Below are 27,488 nucleotides of genomic sequence, written 5' to 3'. Positions count from 1 at the left end.
CGGCTGTGTTTACATCAGCCATCTGCCTTTCTCCCTCTCCTGAGCGGGATCGCGAGTGGCTAGCGGACATTGGAGCCGCCAGTCACGCGCGCGGGGATGCCTGTGAACGAGCTCCTGGACGAGCGACGTAGTACTACGTCGGTTTGCCCAGGAGCGGCTGACTGCTGCAGTAAATATACTGACGACGGTCCGCAAGTGGTTAAAGACACCGGCGGGCCCCACTCCTAAACAACGCTAAATCATTAGCCCAGTTTTCAGCTTTCTAAAGTGCTTGAAGCCTAAGGCCGTGTTCACACCTGAGCATTTTTCAGCTCGTAAAACGCTCATCTCTAAAGTCTCAAAACGCTCAGCAAGCTAAATTTTATTAATTTCAATGGCCCCTGTTCACATATGAGCGTTTTGTCCCCTGAAGCAAAACGCCTGAGGCTCAAAGTACATGAGCTTCTTTTTTGGCAGATTACAAGCGTTTTTGTTGGCTATCAATGCCTGCCTCCAAACACCTGCAAAAAATGCCAAAAAAAAACACCCAAAAAAAATGCCTGAAAACGATACGCTCAGGTATGAAATGAAGCCTAAAATTATTATTTTTTTTTTTTTTTTTTTAGCACATGCTACGTATGAAGTGTGGAAGAAATAAATTTGCTTGTAAGAAAACACATCTCTGTGACTCCACTCATTTGGAATTAGATGTGTATGCAGACACACATCTGGTTCAAGACCTTCTTACATGTCTTATGTCTCCATTTCTGGCACATTTGCTGTGAACTTGAGCAAGTTATTGCCTTATGCCTTCTGGTGCTCATTATCCTTTTTACCTGCTTCTCTATAGATATTGACTGATCTGTAATTTTGTGATAGGAATAAAGGGCACAATGCCTCTTGTGTGGCTAGTTTAATGTAATGTTCACTGTATCTTTCTTGTAGAACTGAGATTTAAAACCTAGCACTTTTTGCCACTTTGGAAAGGGAGTTTAAAAAGAAATGCTATGAAACCAGACTTTTTTGCACTTTATTATGTTTCTTTATATATTTCTTATTTATATATATTTAGGCATATTTTCTTTCAGCAGAACAAGTTGGTAAATTTAGAAGATATTAAAAATGTATACAATTGCGTTTAAGTTTGTTATTCTGTTTCATGACAGTGAACTTTTTTTTATTTTAAACAGTTGGCCCTCCGTATACTTTGCACTTTCGAATTAAATATTACTCCTCAGAACCAAACAATCTTCATGAAGAGTTTACAAGGTATGTTATATATACCCAGATTTGTCAGCATATTTGTGACCAATTTGTGTGTGTGTGTGTGTACGTATATAATCTATACATTTGTTTAAAATCCCTCCCCCCTGTGGTTACATTGATCATCAGAAATATACTCTTCATGTCAAAATAAAAGCAGATCTCTGCAAAGGGATTTAAATAGTTGCAATTAAAATAGCAGCCTGGACACACCTATACACCCCCTCAAGTCAAGTATTTACGTGATGGACCTTTGGGTGCAGTGACAGCCTTGAGTCTGTGTAGCTATAGGTCTTTATCAAGTTTGCACTCTGCTAGTTTCCCTCTTCAGTCCAGCTACAAATTCTGTATTAAATTGAATTCTGGACTTTGACCCAGTCATTCCAAAACCTTAACATTAAAGCAGTGTTAAACCCAAAATCAAATATGTAATCTGTCGCAGCTTACCAATGCTTAGATGGTGGTCGCAGCCTTAATTTTATTTTTATTTTTAGTTTTTTTTTTCCCTTTTATTTCACCTGGGTATCCAGCCAGTAACACACTTCCTGTATTGGGTATGCTTGCAGTTTTTTTTTTTTTTTCTTCATGTAACCAGCTGGTTGAATAGAGTCAGATTCCCGCACCCACACAAGCTATGCATGCTACACATGGACCAACAATCAGCCGGTTTCTGCTTAACTGGCCAAATTTTGGCACGTGTACCTGGCTTGGGGTCCTTTCACACTGGTGTTCTGCCCAGTTGACGCCGCTTTGCTAAGTGGGGGTTCGATCCGCTGATCCCTGCTGAGTAGGCGGCTGAGGGGTTAGTCTCCTCTCACTGTGCTGAGGCAGACTTGTCAGAGCCCTGTTCTCCTCTATAGGGAGATCAGTTGAAAACTGATGGAAAATAGGGTTACCATCCATCTGGATTTCACGGAGAGGATCGTATTGCAGCGGGTTTCAGCCGACATGTCAACTCTGAGATCGGCTGCCCCATAGGGGTAAATGGAGCGTCCGATCCGATCCGCATGCAAAATTAACAGGTGGAACTGATTGGAAAGCCCATGTGAAAGGGGCCTTAGGGTGTCTGCATTGTGGATGAAGTAGTACAGCAGAAACCTTTGGACAGCGGCATTGTCAGTCTGTGGAAATGGTATATTTAGGCTAGCAGATTTAGATGAACTTGGCTATGGAATTGACGCTAAGCTCCAGCTGAACCCTTTAAGAGCAGTTACAGCATACCATTTTTTTCTATCCATTTGGGATACAGATTTTACATAAATAAACGCTGACCATTGTAAGCACCCTTGTTAATTCTATTGGTTTGTATCAGCCCGTTAAATGCTATTTTGTCTGGGTAGCTTGTTCTATTGAAGTAAGGTGAAAAATAACACTTAAAGAAATAAATAAACTGCGCTAACCCACCTAAATAGTGTATAAGCTGCTAGCGCAAACTACTGACAAACCGATTGATACAAACATTAAATATAGAAAAGTGCAGCGCTAAATTAAAGAGAACTATGACAGCTTCCAATACAAGTGATAAAGTGCATAAATATCCAAATCAATGGTAAAAGCAATCAAAGAAATAATATAAAGTCCCAATGGTAAGTGCAGGATAAATTATCCAAAATGATGAGGTAGATCGTGATGTGAGTATGTCCCGTCACCAACACCAAAATAAATACTGCGCTCACCAGATGGTGTTGACCCAAAATTACTATACAGCATAAGGGTCAAATAGAGCTCATAAGATGATATAGGATTCCTTGTAATGGGTTGACAACCTGGAGTCATTTTGTGCACAGATGGTGTACAGAACTCCCCCCCCTGAATATGTAATTTCCTGCTTGTATGATTGGATTACTACAACTATGATTTTTTCAGAAGTCTGCACTAAGATGCAAGTCAGATTTTTTTTGGCATCCCCTGCAACAAAAAAGTAATTTTTGTGAGATCCTCCCAAAGAAAAATCACATCTAAAGGAATGCAGATGTTGCCAATTTCTTCATTAGAGCCCTGCAGGTGCAGCAGGTGATTGATAAATGTAAAACCACTCCCATACAGATTCACTCTGAACATGGACACACGCAAACCGCTATTTCGCTTTCGTTCATCGACGGACACAGCACTCCATAAATCATAACTAGTGGGTTATATTGCCTCTTCCAGGAGTAGGACTAGGCAGAAGAAAAAACACCTGGCTACGCCCATGGGCCTTCCTCAGCTGGTATATAACCCCCCTGTCTGCTCTAGGTAATTGGTTTTTATCTGTCTAGTCAGGAGTAAGGACCTAGGCTCCTGGCTGGGATCTCTGGCCCTAGCAATTTTCTCCTTCCTTACATCTTTTTTTTGTTTTTTCTCTCGGGAGATCTACAATCAACTGCCGGGCTGTATAATCTAGATCCAATGGTCTCCCAGTTCAGCCAGCGAGCGTGTGCAGACCGCAGCTGCGCGCTAGGTCAGCCGCGACATAGCCTCATGGACAGAGGCTGGCCTGCGAGTTAAACGTCTCGCAGGGTCACATACGACTGCGCCGACAGCTCCCCTACTTCAGGGGCGAAGAGTTCTGCCTGGAGCATTACCCGCACCATGGAAAGAGAAGTACAGTCCCCCCTCCCCTTTTGGTGATTTTCTTTGTGGTGGACGTGGGTAAACTCTAGGGACGGTTGGACCTGCCTGCAGGTTCCCTCCTCCCATCCTTAAATCCCTCACTGAGCTGGGCTTCCCCTACTCCCATTCCCCACTGTCTGGACTTAAAGTCTGGTGGGGGTCCCAGGGCAGAGGATGCAGCAGAGACCCCTGGCGTCTCCCTTGCTATCCCCATTCTGTAAGAGTCCTGAGATGGTGTGTGTCCCGTCCAGGTAGTCTGGAGGGGTCCCAGTGTAGGAGACCCCTAGGTACATGCCCTGCTATTTGCAGTGTGGGTATAGTGCAGGGGGTTCCCAGTGCAGAGACTGGTGCAGTGTACATGGCAGAGTCTCCCCTAAACGTGTGTCCTACCTTCAGGGAGGGTCATCTTGCAAAGGGTGCAGCATTGCAGAGGATTCAGGAAAGATCCTGGCAGCATGCTTCAGTGTGTTTAGCTGATGGTGGCCATTTTCCCGAAGTCTGGCTGGTCTCCGGTTGGCAGCCATGTTTGTGTAGTCAGATGATGTCACGGGGGCCATTTTCCCTTAGTCTGGGAGATGCTTGAAACAGCTCAAGCCTCCTGGGGATGCTGAAGCTCCTTATCTTCCTCTTCCTCCTTGGTTTCTTCTTCCTCCTTAGTTTCCTCTTCAGGATGATGCTGGGTTCGCTTTGAAATCTCCTCTGGTCAGTAGGTTGAGTCTTTGGGGGTCCCTGATATCGCTCTCTCTGCTGATGGGTAACCTGAGTCTTGAGGGGATCCTTTTAGTGGTGCCAAAACACAAAAGAAAAAAAGTTTTTGTACTGCAAGGTCTTCCTTTCCTTATGAGCCTCAGGGTCACATCCCTCCCACTTGACCCCCTCATGGAGGTGGCAGGTCCCTTGGAACCCCCGCTTCCCATGATTGCACAGAGGGCGGTTCTGCAGTCCTTCGTGTCCCTGGTGAAAATGGCATGTGGGAAAAAGCCCAGAAGGAAGCCTCCCCCACCTTCCCCTGCTCAGTCTGTCTCATCTGATTCTAAGCTTGATGATGCTGTGGACGCGGCCCTGTTAAGGAGGCTTTAGTATCACACCCACTTATCCGATATTGTGGATGATGCCTCTGTGGTCGCAGCATTGAATGAAAAAGCGCTGGTAGACGCCTTTATCACTGCAGTGCATGAGACTTTAAAAACGGAGGATGCTGCTGATGCAGCCACGCTCGTGGCTGTGTCGTTTGGTACGCACAAGTCTCATCGTACTCCAAAGGTGTTTCCTTATATGCCCTATTTTGATACGTTTTCCTGTAAGGAATGGGAACAACCAAAATTACCTTTTGTTGTCCCCACAAGTTTTGCTGTACGTTACCCTTTTGAGGAGTCACTTTTAAAAAAGTGGGCAAGTCAACCAGTGTTGGACCCTCCTGTTTTCAGGTTGAAAAAAGCAACCATGATCCCAGTAGAGGAATCCCCGTCCTTTAATGACCTGGCTGACAAGAAAGCGGAGGCTGTGGCACGCAGCATGTTTACTATGGTTTGTTCGGCATTGAGGCCAGTCTTTGCCTCAGCCCTGGTGTCTCAGACCCTAACTGAATGGGCCAAGCTTTTGCACCAGGGCCGGGGGGGGGGGGTTGGTGAGCAGGTCCCCGCTGCTTTTGTTGATTTAGCGGACCAGTTGGTCCATGGGCTTCAGTTTATTTGTGATGTAGCTCTGGATACAGCGCCTGTGCTGTCAAAACGTTGTTTTCACTGTGGTGATTGGGCGTGTGCTGGGGCTTAAGAATTGTTTCGCAGACCAAGCCTCTAAGAAAGCCCTCATTGATATTCCCTTTTAAGGTGAACGCTTGTTTAGGGCTACCCTGGATGACATAGTTAGGGTATCACGGGGGGAGGGGGTAGATTACCTTCCTGTCAGTCAAGGGAAGGAGCCTCACCGCAGACGGGGGCCCTCCTCAGTCCATGGAAAATTCTTTTGTGCTTCTGGGACGGAGAATAAGGGGGACAAAGCCTGCCCTTTTTAGGTTTTTTTAGTTTACTTGTGCGGATTTTATTCCTGCAAAAGTTCAGGTGATGTCTGAACTACCTAAGGCCCCCCCCCATCCCTATCCAGGAAATAGATTTGCCTAGGTCTGATTCTATTTCTGACCAGGGTGGTCTTTCTTCTGCACAAACTTCAGGCACCACAGGCCGTGATTCACCGGCTGCTGTCACACATAGTTCTCTCCCATTTTGCATACAGGTTCTGAGTCCGGTGGTATCCACCTTCAAGACAGTTCTGTTTGCACAGTTTTACATGCAGATCCTTTAGCAGGTTCGGGTCCACAGGAGGATACCAAAGTTCGTGACGAGGTCACAGGGTCCTCTGACAGACGCTGCAGGCTTCCAAGGGCCATGGTAAGGCTAAGGCTTCTTCCGCAGTTCCTTCAAGGAATTAAGAGCGAAGATCTTCCAATCAACCTGGTGGCTGTAAAACGTCCCTTGGGGGCTTCCTCTCAGAGAAGACCAGTTGTCCCAAGGGCTGATCTACCATCCTGCTTTACAGTTGCTGGTTTTAATGGCTTAGCTATTGAAATCCAGGTACTGAGGGATAGAGGTTTGTCTGGATCAGTGATTCCTACTATGGTGAAGGTGAAGGTTGTCTTTCAGCAAGCTATACCATTGTACGTGGAAAGCGTACATTTCTTTGTGTGGGTCAATTCGCGCTCATCCTCTATCCTTTTCTGTGGCTTAGATCTTAACCTTTCTTCAACAGGGCTTTGATCAGAAGGTGGCCTTGAGTACCATCAAGTGCCAGGTGTCTGCCCTGGCAATCTTCTTTCAGCGACCCCTAGCCACGCACGTTCATTCAGGGGGTTCGACATGTGGCTCCACCTGTACGGTCTCTTTTGTCACGACTGGACTTCCAATTTAGTACTTTCAGATACCTCCATTTGAGAATATTTGTGAGATTCCCTTGCCTACATTATCCCAGAAGGTGACACTTAGTGGCTATTACCTCGGCCCGCAGGATATCGGAATTGGCGGCATTATCTTGTCAGAGTCCCTAATTAATGGTCCATATAGATAAACTGGTTCTTTGTCCCTCTCCATCATTCCTGCCCAAAGTTGTCTCTGACTTCCGTTTGAATGAGGACATTATGCTGCCTTCCTTGTGTCCCAAGCTGGCTCATCCCAAGGTATTTGCTTTGCATACCTTGGATGTGGTTCATGCGATTCGGGTGTATCTTGCAGCTACTGAGTCTTTTCGGAGGTCAGACTCGCTTTTTGTGGTTACAGACAGACCAAGGAAAGGGCTGGTCACTTCTTCGGCTACCATCTCCAGATGGATCAGACAGACGGTGACTCAGGCCTATTCCATTAAAGGTCAGGTTCTACCTTTTCCCTGTTACGACACTGAGTGCTTCTTGGGCCTTCCGTCATTCGGCTTCAATAGCGCAAGTTTGCAAGGCGGCCATTTGGTCGTCCGTGCATTCCTTTACAAAATTTACTAAATATTTAAAATATTACTAAAGTAGATACTTTGGCATCTGCTGATTGCTTCTTTTGGCCGCAGAGTCTTACAGGCTTCTGTTTAAGAGGGGTTATTCCCTCTTGAGGGGTTATATTTTCTTTAAACCTTTATTTTTTAGACGGGGCTCCTGTGACCCGGTTAAGGGCTCTTATGTTTAGCCTTGAGTAATTTTCCCCCACCCCTCATTTTCCTTTTGGCACTGAGAAAATAGGATTTTTGTACTTGCTGTAAAATCAATTTCTCAGAGTTAGACAGACACAGCACCCACCCCTCTATGGAGTTCTGATACTTCTAATACTGCTACTAAACTGATTACCTAGAGCAGAGAGGGGGGGGGGGGGGGTTATATGCCAGCTGAGGTCGGCCCATGGGTGTAGCCAGGTGTTTTCGTTCTGCCTAGTTCGACTTCTAGAAGAGGCAATATAACCAACTAGTTATGATTTATGGAGTGCTGTGTCGGGCGATGCACTCAGAGAAATGGATTTTATGGTAAGTACAAAAATCACATTTTCTTTAGAATAACAAGGTAGGAATATGCAATCAATTTTTTTTAAAAGGGTAGTCAATCGCAAAAAAAAAAATCTCCCTGCAAATTAACCACCACTTGCTGGCCGCCCGGTGTGATCTCACACTTCAACTTGCCCCCTGTGATTATTCACAGCAAAAGCTGACATGCGGGTGCTGTGCCCTTTGTCCCCTGGCACCCACTGATCGTTGGGGACAGACTCAGAACAAGGCAGCCTTCCATTCTGACGGTGGGAAGGGATAGGTTTTGTGTTCCTGGAAAGCAGGGAACAAAAATAATCTCTTTCCCTAGTAAAAGCAGCGCACATAGTAAACACAAACACTAGCTAGGCACACAGTTCACCCTTTGATCGCCCTAGATGTTTAACCCTTTCCCAGCCAGTGTCATTAGTACGGTGACAGTGCATATTGTTAACACTGATCACTGTATATTTGTCTCACTGGTTCCCACATGTCAAGTGTCAGTGTCTGATTGTCCACTGCAGTATCGCAGTCCTGCTATAAGTCGTTGATCGCCGCCATTCCTAGTATAAAAAAAGTACAAATTCCAGTAAATATCCTATAGTTTGTAGACGATAGACCATTTGCGTAAACCGATCAATATACACTCATTGGGGTTTTTTTTTTTTTTTTACCAAAAACTTAGCCGAATACATATTGCCCTAAATTTATGAAGAAATTAAAATGTTTTAAATCTTTTCATTGGATATGTTCTAGAGCAGAAACTAAAAAATATTTTTCTCCTTCGTTCACTAACAAACACAGCTTCAGTTCTTCAGACCATTAGTATTATACTGTCACTCTTCAGGAGTAGGACTAGGCATTCCCACGGATGCCAGCCTGTCGGGCTGGGGTGGCGTCCTGGGCAACCTATCTGCCCAGGGCACTTGGTCGGAGGAGGAATCCTCCCTTCCGATAAACATATTGGAATTGAGAGCGATCAGGCTGTGCCTGCTCCACTTGTCGGATCGTCTTCAGGGCCATCCTGTACGGGTGCAGATGGACAATGCCACTGCGGTGGCGTACATCAACCACCAAGGGGGCACCAGGAGTGCCCGGGCGGCCCAGGAAGTGACCAGTATTCTGTCTTGGGCCGAGACTCATGTCCCGGCGATATCGGTAGTTCACATTCCGGGTGTGGAGAATTGGCAGGCCGATTATCTGAGCCGCCAGACCCTGGACCAGGGGGAATGGTCCCTGCATCCGGAGGTATTTCAAATGCTGTGTGCGAAGTGGGGATCCCCGGATGTGGATCTGTTCGCGTCTCGGCTAAACCACAAGGTGGAAAGGTTCGTGGCAAGAACGCGCGATCCTCTGGCAGACGCCTCGGATGCGCTGGTGGTGCCTTTGCATCAGTATCGTCTGATCTATGCCTTTCCTCCGATTCAGTTGTTGTCTAGGTTCCTTCGCATGTTGGCCTCAGAACAAACACTGGGGATTCTGGTGGCGCCGGACTGGCCACACCGGTCCTGGTACGCGGACATCGTTCACCTGGCCGTCGAACCTCCATGGCGGCTGCCAATGCGAGAAGATCTGCTGTCTCAGGGACCGATCTTCCATCCTGCTTTACAGTCGCTGGCTTTAACGGCATGGCTGTTGAAAGCCAGGTCCTGAGAGACAGGGGTCTCTCTTCAGAGGTCATTCCTACTTTAATCAAGGCTAGAAAAGCCTCGTCTTGTAAGATTTATTATTGTACATGGAAAGCTTATTTTGCCTGGTGTGAGTCCAGGGGTTTCTCTCCTCGTTCATACTCGGTGGCAAGGGTGTTGGCTTTCCTCCAGTCTGGTGTGGACCAGCGCCTTGCGTTGGCCACAATTAAGGGCCAGGTATCTGCACTGGCTGTTCTTTTTCAGCCCCTTGTGGCATCTAATTCTTTGATTCGCACCTTCATTCAAGGTGTGCGTCACTTGGCCCCTCCTAGAAGGGAGCCCTTACCTCCATGGGAATTGAACTTGGTTCTGTCCATGTTACAACGTTCCCCCGTTTGAAAACATCAGGGAAATTTCGTTACCTCTGCTGTCTAAAAAGGTTGCCTTTCTGGTAGCGATCACTTCTGCTCGCAGAGTGTCGGAGTTGGCGGCGTTGTCTTGCCGCTCCCCTTACCTGGTGGTTCATAGGGATAAGGTGGTCTTGCGACCTAACCCATCCTTTCTTCCAAAGGTGGTTTCGGATTTTCACCTCAATGAGGACATTGTTTTACCTTCGCTCTGTACGAATCCTAAGCATCCTAAGGAGATTGCCTTGCATTCTTTGGATGTTGTCAGGACGATCAGGGTTTACCTGTCGTCGACTGAATCCTTTCGAAAATTGGATTCTCTTTGTCCTTCCTGAGGGACCTCGGAAGGGTATGGCTGCGTCTGAGGCGACCATTGCAAAATGGATCAGACAGACCATTGTTCAGGCCTATTCATTGAAGGAACGGGTACCACCCTTCCCTGTCAAGGCACACTCTACCAGATCAGTGAGTGCGTCCTGGGCTTTCCGGCATCAGGCCTCGGTGGCCCAGGTGTGCAAGGCTGCGACTTGGTCGTCAGTGCACACCTTTTCCAAATTCTACAAAATTGATGTTCTGGCATCAGCTGATGCCTCCTTTGGCCGCAAAGTTCTCTGTGTGGCAGTACCGTAGGGGACCCAGGTTTTGTGTTGGGGTTGTTTACCCCCTTGGTTATTTGCTTTCCTGGGTTTTTGCTCCTGTTGAGCCTTTTTTTATGTTACCCAGAAGGTTCCCTTGCTGTTCACGTAAGGTTCCTTTCTCTGATGTGGGTACTGCGCTGCCTTTTCTGACGGTTGTGTTTCCCACCCCTCGTGTCTACACTGCTTTGGGACATCCCCATTGGTGAAGACTGTATGAGTGGGCGGCGACTGTCGGAGTACGTAAGGGAAAACTGAATTTTTGTAAAATCTTACCGTAAAATTCCTTTCTCTAAGTCCTCCGATAGTCGCCGCCCCCGCCCCTCTTTTGGGGTTCTTATACACTTAACTGCTTGCTACTGGCTATTGCAGGGGGGTATTGGACCGGTGGGACAGCCCCCATGGGTGTGTCTATGTAAATGCTTTTGTTTTAACAAGTCTTATGCCTAGCTACTCCTAAGGAGAGGAAGTCAATACCCCATTGGTGAAGACTGTATGAGTGGGCGGCGACTGTCGGAGGACTCAGAGAAAAGAATTTTACAGTAAGATTTTACAAAAATTCCGTTATTAGCATAGAGGCCTGTTGATGGTAATCATCGATAGCTTTACAATTGCGTTGTTTCCTCAGAAATTGACTTTGGGGCAGACTGCAGCCAGGAATGATGATGCCAGCTCCCCTGGCTGATGAAACTTTTACGGTCTGTCTAAAGCACCATCTTTAACCTCAATGTTCAAATCTAAAAAAATTAACCTGTTCATGGCTGGCCTCGTGCTGTAAAACCATTTCTAAAGCTTTTATGTTCAACTGGCAAATATACTCTTCAAGGACCTGCATGTCACCATCCCACAGGAGGAGGACGTCCTCTATATACCTCCTCCAGATGACCAATTCTCCATAGACAATGTCCTCCTCCCCTTTGGCCATGAACAAATTGGCCATACTGGGCGCGAACTTCGCACCCATGGGGACCCCCTATTTTGCAAATACAAGGAGCCGCCAAACCAAAAATGATGTTTCATAGCAAACGACAATAGTTGTAAGAGGAAACTACACTGCGCCGGAACCAAACTGGAATCTCTCTCAAGAAGGGGTGTCCACTGCCTGATAACTGTAGTCTTGAGAGATGATAGGATGCAGCGAGGCTACGTCAGCCGTGGCCAAGATGTAACCATCCTTTGATAGGATATCCCCCAAAAGGTTCAAAACCTGGGTGGAGTTCCTGAGATAGGAAGTGGTCTATGTTACTAAAGGTTGTAGAAAACCATACATAAACTGTATTACCAAAAGTATTGAGATGCGTGCCTTTACATGCACATGAACTTGAGTGGCATCCTAGTCTTAGTTCATAGGATTCAATATTGAGTTGGCCCACCCTTTGCAGCTAGAACAGCTTCAACTTTTCTGAAGAGAAAAAGTGACCGCACTCAGAGATGAATGAACTTGAAGTGTTTATTCCCATTCATAAAAGACAACGGTGCATCGAACAGACATGGACACGGTTACCACCGGTAACCGTGTCCATGTCTGTTCGATGCACCGTTGTCTTTTATGAATGGGAATAAACACTTCAAGTTCATTCATCTCTGAGTGCGGTCACTTTTTCTCTTTGGAAGTTTGATCACTGGACGGCAGATCCGACCAGCACCTGGATATCTGTGCCTCACCTGAGCGGCTTTCCCTGTGTTGCTTGAATTCAACTCTTCTGGGAAGGCTGTCCACAAGGTTTAGGAGTGTGTCTATGGAAATGTGTCCCCATTCTTCCAGAAACACATTTGTGAGGTCAGTTACTGATGTGGACGAGAAGGCCTGCCTTGTAGTCTCCGCTATAATTTATCCCAAAGGTGTTCTGTCGGGTTGAGGTCAGGACTCTGTGCAGGCCAGTAAAGATCCTCCACCCCAGACTCGCTCATCCATATGTTTATGGACCTTGCTTTGTGCACTTGTCTAAACCATTTGGTGGAGGGAAATTATGACAAGAAATGTATCCTGTATAGACACATGTGCTGGGGAAGCTGGTGACTAATAAAAGAGAGTTATGTGGACCATTAAGATTTTTTTTCCCCAGAACCCCCTGGTGTTGCACTATGGCATCGCCTAATATCAAAGAATGTTTGGTAATCCCAGTGGTAAACCATTCTCCAAGTATATCCAATGAAAAGTTCAAGATCCCCCTGATAAACGGATCAAGAAGTTTAGGAATCTTAGTTATTCTTGAAGTACTATATGTATCTTTCACATCATCCATGATTCAGGCAACAATAGTGAAATTGTGCACCGGTGTGAATGCGATCACTAGATAGTCCTGATAGAGATGACATCATAAGTAAGATTTGGCTGCCACGGAAATGCTACGATGTGTATTGCATATCTGCACATGTGGCACTGCTGGGTATAGTGAGTGCTGAACATACGCTTGGAATCCAAAGATAATTTACCCTCCCAGGTGTAATCAGTCCTTCGTGGAGCGCCGCTGCAATCCTGGGCCGTTGTACTCTGGGGATGTAAGGACAATCCCTGGTGGTGTCCTCCTTATGCTGGTGTGACTTTGGTAAGTCAGTCTGACCAGGGTGTCCTGTGCGTATCTCGACTGGTCCATCCCAGCCTGCTTCCACGGAGCTCGCCTCCCATCTGGGGATACGAGAGGAGGCGTCCCGGCAAGAGATAACGTCAACGCAGTTCGCAAGACCAATGCAATGGTGTGGGGTGGTTTTTCAGGGGTTGGTCTTGGCCGCTTAGTTCCAGTGAAGGGAACCCTTAAGAATCAGGATACCAAGACATTTTGGACAATTTCATGTTCCCAACATGGTGAGAACAGTTTGGACATAGCCCCTTCCTGTTTCAACATGGCTGCACACCAGTGCACAAACCAGGTCCATAAAGACCTGGATGAGCGAGTTTTGGGTGGAGAAACTTGACTGGCCTGCACGGAGTCCTGACCTTAACCCGATAGAACACCTTTGGGCTGAATTAGAGCGGAGACTGCAAGCCAGGCCTTCTCATCCAACATCAGTGCCTGACCTCACAAATGCACTTCTGGAAGAATGGTCAAACATTCCCATAGAAACACTCCTAAACCTTGTGAATAGCCTTCCCAGAAGAGCTGAAGCTGTTATAGCTGCAAAGGGTTGGCCAACTTAATATTAAACCCTATGGATGAAGACTGGGATGCCATTAGTTAGTGTGTGTAAAGGCAGGTGTCCCAATACTTTTAGTAATATAGTGTAAATTAATACTATATTCTTTTGCAGGGATCACAAGTGATCCCTTTGTTTTTTTTTTTTCTTCTTTTTGGATGGCAAGTGGTCAGCTCGGTGGGGTGTGGGTACCATTCTTTAATAAGTTTCTTAGGCTCTGTGGCCCACTTCATCACGAAGAGGTGCAGTACAGCAGGGCTTGACAAATTTTCTTTGAATCTAGGAGTCAGCTAAAAAAGTTAGGAGCCAGTTTTTCAAATCAGCTGCCCGGCGCCCAGAAAAAAAGAAAGCAAGATAGCGAAATAAAAGAGAGTGAAATGGAAAGAGGAGAACAAAAAAGAGAGGGAAAAAGAGAGAGAGGTAGAGAAGAGGAGATAGAGTTGGGGGGGGGGGGTGTAGGAGAAAGGCAAAGCGAGGGGGGGGGGTGAGGCGGGGGGGGGAGAGAAGGAAAGAGAGGGGAGGGGGAGAGAAGGAAAGAGAGGGGAGTGGGAGAGAGGGAGGGAGATAGTGTGAGTCTCGGGCAGATGTTTATACAGTGCCTTGCGAAAGTGTTCGGCCCCCTTGAACTTTGCAACCTTTTGCCACATTTCAGGCTTCAAACATAAAGATGTAAAACTGTAATTTTTTTGTGTCAAGAATCAACCACAAGTGGGACACAATCATGAAGTGGAACGAAATTTATTGGATATTTCAAACTTTAACAAATAAAAAACTGAAAAATTGGGCGTGCAAAATTATTCAGCCCCTTTACTTTCAGTGCAGCAAACTCTCTCCAGAAGTTCAGTGAGGATCTCTGAATGATCCAATGTTGACCTAAATGACTAATGATGATAAATAGAATCCACCTGTGTGTAATCAAGTCTCCGTATAAATGCACCTGCACTGTGATAGTCTCAGAGGTCCGTTTAAAGCGCAGAGAGCATCATGAAGAACAAGGAACACACCAGGCAGGTCCGAGATACTGTTGTGGAGAAGTTTAAAGCTGGATTTGGATATAAAAAGATTTCCCAAGCTTTAAACATTCCAAGGACCACTGTGCAAGCGATAATATTGAAATGGAAGGAGTATCAGACCACTGCAAATCTACAAAGACCTGGCCATCCCTCTAAACTTTCAGCTCATACAAGGAGAAGACTGATCAGAGATGCAGCCAAGAGGCCCATGATCACTCTGGATGAACTGCAGAGATCTACAGCTGAGGTGGGAGACTCTGTCCATAGGACAACAATCAGTCGTATACTGCACAAATCTGGCCTTTATGGAAGAGTGGCAAGAAGAAAGCCATTTCTTAAAGATATCCATAAAAAGTGTCATTTAAAGTTTGCCACAAGCCACCTGGGAGACACACCAAACATGTGGAAGAAGGTGCTCTGGTCAGATGAAACCAAAATCAAACCTTTTGGCAACAATGCAAAACGTTATGTTTGGCGTAAAAGCAACACAGCTCCTCACCCTGAACACACCATCCTCACTGTCAAACATGGTGGTGGCAGCATCATGGTTTGGACCTGCTTTTCTTCAGCAGGGACAGGAAAGATGGTTAAAATTGATGGGAAGATGGATGGGGGCCAAATACAGGACCATTCTGGAAGAAAACCTGATGGAGTCTGCAAAATACCTGAGACTGGGACGGAGATTTGTCTTCAAACAAGACAATGATCCAAAACATAAAGCAAAATCTACAATGGAATGGTTCACAAATAAACATATCCAGATGTTAGAATGGCCAAGTCAAAGTCCAGACCTGAATCCAATCGAGAATATGTGGAAAGAACTGAAAACTGCTGTTCACAAACGCTCTCCATCCAACCTCACTGAGCTCGAGCTGTTTTGCAAGGAGGAATGGGCAAAAATGTCAGTCCCTCGATGTGCAAAACTGATAGAGACATACCCCAAGCGACTTAGAGCTGTAATCGCAGCAAAAGGTGGCGCTACAAAGTATTAACTTAAGGGGGCTAAATAATTTTGCACGCCCAGTTTTTCAGTTTTTTATTTTTTAAAGTTTGAAATATCCAATAAATTTCGTTCCACTTCATGATTGTGTCCCACTTGTTGTTGATTCTTCACAAATTACAGTTTTATATCTTTGTTTGAAGCCTGAAATGTGGCAAAAGGTTGCAAAGTTCAAGGGGGCCGAATACTTCCGCAATGCACTGTAGATACTTTAAATACTTGTTTTACATGTTACCCCTGGATTACACTCAATCAGGTTTGCATTTTCAGAAGAGTATTTAAGGTTAACTCTTTTTTTATACAAGGCAAATATCTGAACTCTAATAGACAATAAATAGTGCGTCCATTTCCTACCCTTCAGATCCACATGCGTTCCTAGCAGGTAATCCATTCTTTGGGTTCTTATTATATCCATCCTGGGCCTGGGAGTGGTGATGTATATGTCTTGATGTTTTTACGGGGTTGGACTGATTGGTGCTTACTATTGGGGAAGCATATTCCATATATATATATATATATATATATATATATATATACAAATGTAAGTCCTTTATAATTTTGAAAACCATATCAGAGATGTAATTTGTGTATAAAATGTTAATATTTGTATTTTATAGAATTGTATTCTACCTCTTTCTGTTAGGAAATGTGTTGAAGAGTTGTACCCACACCTCATCAAGCTGATGCTTTCCATCTATGAAAATAGGGTAATTTGTGATCCCCCACAAAGGAATATAGTGTTGATACGCCCATTTGCTGGGATGTTCGCCACGGGCTACTGGAGGTGTTTGGAGGCCAGACTCCTGCCCACGGACTATGGGCCCTGGCTTGTAGGGGAGTGCACCTCTTGTGTGGGGGTATATGCTGGAGGACCATGGGAGTAGTGTTGCTTTGGACTCCAATCCATGTCACCCCAAGATACAGACTCTGAGACTGGGATCAATGTTACAGGCCTAAAGCTGCCTGTTGCAGCAGAGGACTTCTCCACACAATGAGAGACTAGAGATTCTAATGACGTCAAACTCAGCTATTGTCTACTGTGGGGATGTGTATTGACATTTATAGTAAGGTGTTTTGAAAACGAAAACGGGAAGTCTGCGAGCCTACGTCTTCTGCTGTCATCTGTTTAGAGGTGGTTTTGTCTTTACACCTCTAGGAATACGTATTTGGCTTTGTTTTGGGGGCTTGTTGTTTGTTGAGTTAATTATGATAATGTTGCAGTCTCATTCACCTATTGTCTCTTTCCAGATGACCAAGGTATGTTGACTATGTTCTGTATGCAATTGCATTTGCATATGATAATGAAATCAAACACATGAGACTGTATATATTGGAAGTGAGTTGTTGAATAAAGTGTCTTTTGTTTTACCCTTCATCGAGCTTAGGTTGATGTTTGGGGGTAATTGAGGGGGCCATGTCACTGCATCACGCGAGCGTCCAAGTATTGGGGATCTGTTACACTGTATATGTGAGGTTTGCACACACGATTATACAAATTGATTATCTTTAAACAAAAGAGAATATGTATATCAGTATAACAAATGTTTATTTTAAACAAAGGTCTTTTGTGACTGTTTGGTATCTGAGAAATTTCAATTATCTTCTTTCTCAGTACTATAACTAATCAGGGAATGTAGTGTAATTTGCCGTACTATAAATAATCAAGGAATGTAGTGCAATTTGACTGTCTAGGCCACTTCACATTTATTGTTCTTATTAAAGTACTTTAACGTATCAAATCATATATAAACTTTTTTTAGGCTTCACGCAGAACTTGCAAAAACGTTGTACATGGGCATGCAACCCTGGATGTAGACAGCTCGTGTACAGGGTTGTACACCTATGCGCATCTACAAATTTACACAAGCCCCGGTGTAACCCCTTTAGATAGAAATGTACCAACGTACAGCCATTCATTGCATTGGGAGGCTATACACTGCTCCTGCGGCTCCCTTAAGCTAGCTTTTTGCACTGCACGCATGCTATAGGTCTTCTTGAGGCTGTGTGCAATAAAGTGATTAAACTATCACCTTGTAAAACAGCCCATTCAATTTAAATCAAAACAAAAGGCAAAATTATTTATTTATAGATCACATTCGATTCCCTCATTATACATTGTAAGTGTTCACATTTCCTCTGCTCCTTCCGTTCTCAGCTGCATAGGAGCTGGGGGAAGGAGAAGCAGCAGTACACTGAACTTCTCAGTGAATGGCTGTGCAGGGGGGGAGGGGGCTGTCAGGGCAAAAAAAAAATAGATATCAAATAGTCCTGCGCCAGATAAAACTGCAAAAAGTGCTAATAATTCAACAATAATCGCATCGGATATTAATAATGTAAAGAAATAGTCCATAATGTGCAAAAAGTGGAAGGTGCTAGCAATAAAAATATTAATAATAAATACCATAAAAATATTACAATAATGTGCAAAAAATAGTCCATAAAATCTCAGTGGGTGATACTTCAGTGCAAAAATCTATAAAGTGCAAAATGCCCTGTGCTTCTCCACCACCCTACTGTAGAAGTCAATACCGGCGTAACGTGTATAGGGGCCGGAGCCTCATCGTCTATTTCAAACTGTGGCAATGGTAGCCATTGAATGTCTGTAAAGCCCGCACAGCTGCTTGTGCCTAATTTGTGGGTATACATTGCTTTTAATAAACTGTGATTCCTAAATGACAGAGCACTAGATTTCTTCCTTTCTGCCCTATATATGGATTGTTTTCCTTGGAAGGCATTTGAAGGATATAAACCAGAGATCTACACCTGATTGGATATATCCCCACATGGGGAACTGCTTTATCTGACCTGCTGGTGAAACAGAGGTCAGATAGTAAGGTGAGAGGCTCATCCATAGGGGTGGTGGAGTGTAAACTTTACACATTATGGATTTTTGCACTGAAGTATTATCACCCACTAAGATTTTATGGACTATTTTTTGCACATTATTGTAATATTTTTCATGGTATTAATATTTTTATTGCCAGCACCTTCCTCTTTTTTTTTTTGCACTTTATGGACTATTTCTTCACATTATTGATTATTTGATGCGATTTAATATTTGATGCGCTTATTTTCAAATTATTAGCACTTTTTGGCCGTTTTTGCTCCCGCAGAAATATTTGATATTATGTCTAATTGAAGTGGTTTACACATACAGTGTTGGCAGCTGGATATCTATGCACTATACACTTTATAGACATTGTTTTTAGATTGCGCTGATTAACATTTGTTTCCGAGTGTCAGGAAAAGTCTGCTTATTGGAGGACAGCAGGCGGAGTTCCTAGCACAGCTAGAGAACTGACCACAGTGTACTGTCATGTCTAGTATGTTTGGCTTCTTAATAGGATAGCAGAGGGACTGGCAGGAAACACCAGGTATTTTACAGAAAGGAAGCAATACAAAGAGCACAAGAACATTTTTAATACAAGCACATGGTACAACAGGCACATATCCGAAATATTTAATCCTGGGGTAACAAACACTTTAAGCCTAACCCTTTAATTCATGATGATTATTCAGCATGCAGTGCAGCTACCGAATGACAGTAGTACTCATACCTATTCTGACAAGCGATTTGTCATCTGATCTGCATAAAAAGGAAGGATTTTAAACCATAGGTTTAATTCACATAGCTAAACACCCTAGCAAAATTAGCTCATTGGATTATTAAGTTAGATCCTAAGGTACCTCATCCCTAGTTCTAGTACAAAAAGTATCGAATGTTGGGGCGTAGGTTGGGATTTTAAGGGTACCGTTTTGACAACCAATATATCACAAAGAAATATGTGATCTGTAGTTTCTCTAAAATTGTATCTTTATTGTATACAGACATTTCCCGACAATGGGGTACATGAATCATATATCAAACAAACATAATAACAAACAATGTATAAAATATAAAATGTGCCATAATGGCAAACATCAGTTATCAACATAAGATCAAATGCTAGATTAGGTGGGTGGACTCCTCAAAGGTCACCACCGGCTTGGACGACCATAGCCAGTATGTGGTCCTCTAGTGAATCCAACTTCCACTACCCGACATGTTTCGCGGTATATACCGCTTCCTCAGGGGTATAAGGGATTGAGCTTAACAATGACCAGCTAGAAGAGTAACAAAAAAATATAAAATTATTGTGATAGAAAATACAATTTACACTTTATCCTCATATGGTTTTGTTATTGCGAATATCAATGTATAGTTAAATGTCCAATCATATACATTATATCTTACTAATGTGTGGAATACTTAATAGTATCCATTAGCACTTAATGTACCAGCTTACTAGTACATTGTGTACCCTCTACCATGCTAGGCAAGGTTGCCTTCCTTTGTGGTCGTCCATGCCCGCAAGGGGGACGATAGTTGGCACCCAGCACTCATATCTCGGATGTAAATTGAGCCTTATGTATCCTACGCTGCTTTGATTAAAGTGGTTCTAAAGCAGGGGTGCCCAACCTTTTAAAGAGAGGGCTACTTCAGTGACTTGGTAACTTGCTAATGAGCAGAACTAACATATGACCTGTCCGTGACCACTCTACATATGCAGAGCAGACACTGACACAGCCCACTCTACTCTATGGGCCCTCTTATCCTATCCACCCAGATGGAAGGGGACAGATCCCTTTCTTTTTTTTTTTTTTTTTTGGATCGGATTGGAGGTAGACGGGTGTAAATGGACACACAAATTAGTTTTACATCTGCCCCTCTAAAGAGGTGCATGGAGGATCCGATTGTACTGATCTTGTGAAAGGGGCCTAAGGCTGCTTTTGCACTGATGCGCTGCAGTGCACCTGTGACTTTCCTGCGGATTAGCTGCACTTTGCCATACAATTCTATTCTATCTTGCAGGTGTGGTGCACTTTCTGAAAGCACACCAAACCCGCAGGTAATAGCGGAAGTCTATGACTCTGTGTGAAAGCAGTCCAGTGTAGCTAGTATACATAGTAGATGAGGTTGAATAAAGACAATAGTCCATCCAGTTCAACCTGTGTAGGTGTGTTTGGTTGTAATCATCTCACATAGCCCTGAATGTTCTGATCCTTGAGATGTACGTCTAAGAGTCTTTTGAAAGCCACCATACTTCCCGCAGAAACCACCTCTTGTGGTAGAGAATTCCACAATCTTGTAGCCCTCACAGTAAAGAACCCCCCACGTTGCCTGAGGTTAAAACGCTTCTCCTCTAATCGCATTGTATGCCCTCGAGTCCTCGTGCAATCCCTTCGACTGAACAGCTTTTTTTCTAAGCTGAGAACCCCATTGAGATATTTGTTAATTTCTATAATGTCCCCCCTCAGGCGTCTCTTCTCCAGGGAGAATAAATCAAGCGATTGCAGACGCTCTTCATAATTAAGGTCCTCCAATCCCCTAATCAGTTTAGTTGCCCTTCTCTGGACTCTCTCCAGCTCCAACACATCCCTCCTGAGGACTGGTGACCAGAACTGGACAGAATACTCCAGATGCGGTCGGACCAGAGTTTTATAAAGTGGAAGGATTATAGCCTTATCTCTGGAATACATCCCCTTCTTTATGCATGCTAATATTCTGCTGGCTTTGGCAGCTGCCGCTTGACATTGCATGCTATTGCCTAATCTATCATCAACCAAGACTCCCAGATCTTTCTCCATTTTTGATTCCCCCAAGGGTTCCCCTCCTAACGTGTATTGTGATTTTATGTTTTTAGTCCCCAAGTGCAAAACCTTACACTTCTCCACATTAAACCTCATTTGCCAAGTCGTTGCCCACTCCGTTATTTTGTCCAGGTCATTCTGTAGGATATCTGCTTCATGCTGTGAAGTTATTGCCCTGGCCAATTTTGTGTCATCTGCAAAAACTGATATCGAACTACTGACCCCGACCTCAATGTGGTTTATGAATAAATTGAACAAGGTTGGTCCCAGGACTGTGCCTTGGGGGACCCCGCTTACTACCTCAGACCAGTCTGAGTATGCGCTGTTTATTACCACCCTTTGGACACGCCCTTTTATCCAGTTCCGTATCCAACAGCAAACCCTGCTGTCGATACCTGCAGACCTTATTTTATAAATTAAGCGTTTGTGGGAAACTGTATCAAATGCCTTTGCGAAATCCAGGTACACCACATCCACTGGTCTGCCCCTATCATATCACTAGTATACCAGTGTAGAGAACAGATATGCCCATTGCTGTTTGATTTAGTTAAAAACTAACCTAAATCTTCACTTCCCCAGCACGTGCATGGCTGGCGGCTGCTGCTGCACCCCAGCACGTGCATGGCTGGCGGTTGCTGCTGCACCCCAGCGTGGGCGTGGCTGGCGGCTGCTGCTGCACCCCAGCGTGGGCGTGGCTGGCGGCTGCTGCTGCACCCCAGCGTGGGCGTGGCTGGTGGCTGCTACTGCACCCCAGCGCGGGCATGGCTGGCGGCTGCTACTGCACCCCAGCATGGGCATGGCTGGCAGCTGCTGCTGCACCTGGTATCGCTGGCTACTTCTGTCCCAGACAGAGTGCATTTGATATCACTCCGCCTGTGCTATACTGGAAGCATTGGCTCTGCTCTCTACTGCAGCCACTTGGTTCTCTACAGCTGGCTCCATTCTTCACACTGATGCGGGTCGGGAACCCGCAGTCTGGGCTTACCAACCCACCATCTCAGAGCAAGAGGTCACAGGCCAGTGGTTGGGCACCCCTGTTCTAAAGCCTGGACATTTTTTTTTTTTTACCTTTTAATGCATTCCTTAAGGTAAAAAAAATAAATGTCCCGCTATTTGTATCACGCTTCAACCCCCTCTTAACCTAAATACTATGTTGATCTAGCACTGCCTATCTGCAGTGACTCTCCCCCTTCTCACAGAGGCAGGAGCCAATGGCAATTAAATCCTTTAAACATTAAGCTGGATATAGCCCCGAGAACTATCTGTATGCTGTTAATTAAAGTTTCTGATATAGGGGGGGGCGCCCTCTCCTCCGGATGCAGTTTGATCCCCCGGGTGGGGGGGGGGGGAGCTTCTCGTTTCTGCCTAGGACTTTGGTTCATGCTATAGACTCCTTATGTAGCAGTCATGTTCCCTTGTTCATTGCTATTTCTGTATGCATGACGTTGTCATTTACCAACTTCTGCTTTGCGATTGTTTTGCATATTGTTATCCTTTTTCATTCAAAAAAAGATTATTGAAACTAAATCCTTTAAACAAGGAGCAGGGGAACGGGGCTCAGCCAAGCTGTGCTGTGTGTCAATAGACATACACAGCCCAGCTTGGGCTCAAGCCTGCAGGTGTGCCACCATATAAAGCAGCTTCCTATGATTGCACACCAAGGAGAGAAGCAGCTTGGCGCTTCAGCAGGGGATCCTAGAAGAAGGGGTTCAGGGGCTGCTCTGTGCAAAACCATTGTAAAGAGCAGGTAAGTCTAGCATTGTTTTTAAAAAACAAAAAAACAAAAGCGAAAACCTTTACAAACGCTTTAAAGCGAAAGTGTTTTATAAATTCCTAGGTATAAAGCATTTTTTTGTATATTTCACCCTTTGGTACAACAGGATTATACAGTATGTTCACTAGATATGTTAATTCATGTACTTATGTTATAGGGTCTCTCTTTGAGATTTTTTTTTTTTCCTTTGATGAAAAGTCAGTTTCTCATCATTATGCCTATGTCCTTTTGCCAAGAGTGGAATACAGAAAAGAGTGTGCACTTGTGCATAGAGCATTTCTGCTCATCTCATACATATGATTACTTGCATTTCAAAATAGTGCTTATTGTCTTGTGTGCCCCATGTTCAAAAATGTACTAAAATGTGTCTGTTTTTTATTTAAGGTATTTATTTGTACTACAGCTTAGACAAGATATTCTTACAGGAAAGTAAGTACATTTTATTGTATTACATATGTGTAAATAAAGCGCTTTAGATAGAAGGAACTGGTGGCATATGCTCCTATAAGCAGACTTTGACATCGCGTATAGATTTAAAATGCATTTTACGCTTTAATAAATAGTATTTGCATGACTTAAACACATATATAAATTAGAAAGAGTCCTGCTATTCTAAATTCCCTTCTCTATCCCAATAAACTTTTAGCAGGCACTGGGCTACTGCATATAGGTGTCCGTTTATGAAACTGAGAAAAGCCGTGATCCTTGGGATTCTCTCTCGTGTACTGTTTATTTAGCGGAGATGAGGAACACAGAACATGTTCTCAGCATCCCATTACAGCACACAACCATTGTGTCACAAACCGTTTATGAAAGTGAGAAGATCTCACTAGCTGTTGCACTGAAATCTCTTCTTCCAAGATTCTCCAGCTCAGAGGTGCGATTAGAGGAAGAAGCCTTCTTTCTTCCTATAAATCAGCACCAGTGTGATTAAAATGTGTGTGTATATATTGTATATATGTATTTACAGTATCTCACAAAAGTGAGTACACCCGTCACATTTTTGGAAATCTTTTAATATATCTTTTCATGTGACAACATTGAAGAAATTACACTTTGCTACAATGTAAAGTAGTGAGTGTACAGCTTGTATAACAGTGTAAATTTGCTGTCCCCTCAAAATAACTCAGCACACAGCCATTATTGTCTAAACCGCTGGCAACAAAAGTGAGTACACCCCTAAGTGAAAATGTCAAAATTGAGCCAAATTAGCCAATTTCCCTCCTCGGTGTCTTGTGACCCGTTAGTGCTGCAAGGTCTCAGTTGTGAATGGGGAGCAGGTGTGTTAAATTTGGTGTTATCGCTTTCACTCTTTTATACTGGTCACTGGAAGTTCAACTTGGAAAAAAAAGTATTATTGTTCTACACAGGGCTGTGGAGTCGGAGGAAATTTTGGGTACCTAAAGTCGGAGTCGGCAAACAATGCACCGACTCAGACTCTGACTCCTACTAAATTTAGATTGGAATCTAAAAATAAAGCAATTTTAAATGTCCCAATTCACAAAAAGTTATAATTAATGACTTCGCATAAGGAAACTTATAATTGAGGAGGCCAAATGTGTAAAAAGGAAGAACTGCAGAAAGTTCTGAAAGGACGTTTTGTCTTCCTTAAAATGGATGCATGCACACAGAGTCAATTATTTTGCTATTAATGTTAGATTTGTGGATGAAAATAACAAAACAATAACACGGACCCTCGGGTTAAAGGACACTCAGGCACATCACACCAGTGATTACCTCCAGAAGTTAGTGGAGGGTGTTCTAGAAGATGGATGATGGACTGGCCAAGCATGTCTCCAGACCTAAACCCTATTGAGGCATCCTCAAATGGAAGGTGAAAGAGCGTAAAGTATCTTAACATCCACCAGCTCCTTGATGTCATCATGGAGGAGTGGAAACCTCCAGTGACAAGCTGTGAAGCCCTGGGGAACTCCATCCCAAGAGGGTTAAAGCAGTGCTAGAAAACATTGGTGGCCACACAAAATATTGAAACTTTTGGCCCCATTTGGACATTTTCACTTAGGGGTGTACTCACACTTGTTGCCAGTGGTTTAGATATTAATGGCTGTTTGTTGAGTTATTTTGAGAGGACAGCAAATTTACACTGTTATACAAGCTGTAAACGCACTACTTTACATTGTAGCAAAGTGTCATTTCTTCAGTGTTGTCACATGAAACAATATAATAAAATAAATACAGAAATGTGAGGGGTGTATTCCTTTTTGTGAGATACTGTGTGTATGTGTAATATATTAGAGCTGCACGATTAATCGTTAATGCAATCTCGATTCACCCCGCACAATCTTAAAACGCCATGTCCTCGATTCTTATGAAGCTGTTCTCTGCTCACTGCTGTCAAAAGAAAGAAAAAAAGCCTCCCGCAAATGTTTATCAACATTAAGGCTGGCCATACACTATACAATTTTCTTGTTCAACTTTCCTTTAGATTTACCAAAACCATGTAATATAGGGTCAAACCTAAACACTTTCAATTTGTATGCAGTCAGGCAGGCCCTTGCACTACATAGTTTAAGGTAAATCTAAAGGAAATTGAATAAGAAAATTGTATAGTGTATGGCCAGCCTAAGGCTGCTAGAGACTTCTGTCTGTAAGTGAGGGCAGTTTAACCTCTTAAAGACTTAGTCCCTTTCATACAGGGAGTCGTTCAAATCCGCCTGTCAGTTTTTTTGGCGGATCTGAACGGACGCCCAATGCATCTTTCCGCTGACATCCGATCCGATCCGTCAAAACCGGATGGATGGAAACCCTATTTTCCATCCATCTATCGGATCGGATAAGAACGGACAGGCGGTACGTTCCCATCCGATTCCCCCATAGAGATGCATGGGGACCTGAGTGCTGTGTCTCCGCACACAGCGTGGAGACACAGCTGTCATCCGCCTTGCTCAGCAGGGGATCGGCGGATCAATCACCCCACTGAGAAAAACAGAGTCCGCCTGACAGACTGCGTGTGTGAAAGGGGCCTAAGCCTTTTTCTGACACTTGTTGCTTACAAGTTAAAATCAGTATTTTTGCTAGAAAATCACTTAGAACCTCCAAGTTTTATTTTATATATATATATATATATATATATAATTTTTTTTTTTTAGCTGAGACTATAGAGAATAACATAGCGATCATTGCAATCTTTTTGTCATACTGTATTTGCGCCAAAGTCTTTCAAATGCAGTTTTTTGCGAAAAAAATACACTTGAATTAAACCAAAAAAAAAAAAGCTAAACGGTAAAGTTAGCCCAATTTTTTGTATAATGTAAAAGATGTTATGCCGAGAATTGTGAGAGAATCTAGAATTTTAATCTAAGCAAAAAAATTGTGATTCTCATTTTATCCAGAATCGTGCAGCTCTAAAATTATATATACGGTAAAACCTTGGATTGCATAATTCGTTCCGGAAGCATGCTTGTAATCCAAAGCACTCTTATATCAAAGCGAATTTCTCCATAAGGAATAATGGAAACTCAGATGATTCGTTCCACAACCATTTATTCATAAATCCTTCAATTTATAGTCCATATAAAAAGATTATAGCATTGCCATAGGTTGTGTAACCATAAAATGTCCATCCACAAATAGCCACTTCCACAAGGGGATTAGAAGCAAAATCCAGCAGGAGCTACAGAGTATTTAATAGAAGAGAGGCGCCTCTAATGGGCCATACACACTATAAGATTTTCTGAAGACTTTTTCCTTTAGACTTACCAAAACCATATAATATGAGGTCAAACCTAAACACTTTCAATTTGTATGCAATCTGGCAGGCCCTTGTACTACATAGAAAAGGTAAATCTGAAGGAAATCTAACCACAAAGTTGGATAGTGTGTATCCAGCTTAAGTGTAGCAATAAGGTTCCATTTAATGAAGGTACAACATTTAGCAACTCACATGGTTGATGAATAAAACAGGCACATCTAAGTATGCAGGCATCCGGGGTAAAGCTGTCCACATAGACCATCTTCTGCACCGCCTGCTGCCAGTCTGTAATCCTGACCAGGAAAACCACCCTGCAGTAAAGCGATCTGAAAGCAAGGGGCAGCATGGAAAGGATGACGTAGATAACGGTGCGGAGGATGGTCCTATGTGGACAGCTTTACCCCGGATACCGGCATCCTTAGATGTGCCTGTTCCAATCATCAACCATGTGAGTTGCTAAATGTTGTACATTCATTAAATTTAACCATATTGCTACACTTAGAGGTGCCTCTCTTCTCTTTTATACTCAGCTGTGACTTGAGGCTACTTGTATATCAAGACATCGCTTGTATATCAAGACATCGCTTGTATATCAAGTCAAAATCTATTTGAAAATTTTGCTTGTCTTGCAAAACGCTCTTAAACCAAGTTACTCTCAAACCAAGGTTTTACTGTGTATATATATATATATATATATATATATATATATATATATATCTCTATATCTAT

General features: G+C 43.7%; 1 protein-coding gene across 2 annotated transcripts in view; it reads left to right on the top strand.

The window, feature by feature from the left end:
* The window catches only part of EPB41L4B (erythrocyte membrane protein band 4.1 like 4B), an 839,761-nt gene that overhangs the window by 218,738 nt on the left and 593,535 nt on the right, over positions 1-27,488 (top strand). For both annotated transcript variants that reach the window (XM_082258285.1, XM_082258286.1), the window contains exons 4-5: positions 1,170-1,248; positions 23,432-23,476. In XM_082258285.1, coding sequence (XP_082114411.1) covers positions 1,170-1,248; positions 23,432-23,476 — 124 coding nt within the window. The remainder of the gene's footprint in view (positions 1-1,169; positions 1,249-23,431; positions 23,477-27,488) is intronic.

The sequence above is a fragment of the Pelophylax lessonae genome (genome assembly GCF_965119305.1).
Source record: "Pelophylax lessonae genome assembly, chromosome: 5".
Classification (NCBI taxonomy): Eukaryota; Metazoa; Chordata; class Amphibia; order Anura; family Ranidae; genus Pelophylax; species Pelophylax lessonae.
The sequence above is the reverse complement of the archived record's forward strand: the minus strand, read 5'-3'. Positions and strand labels throughout refer to the sequence as shown.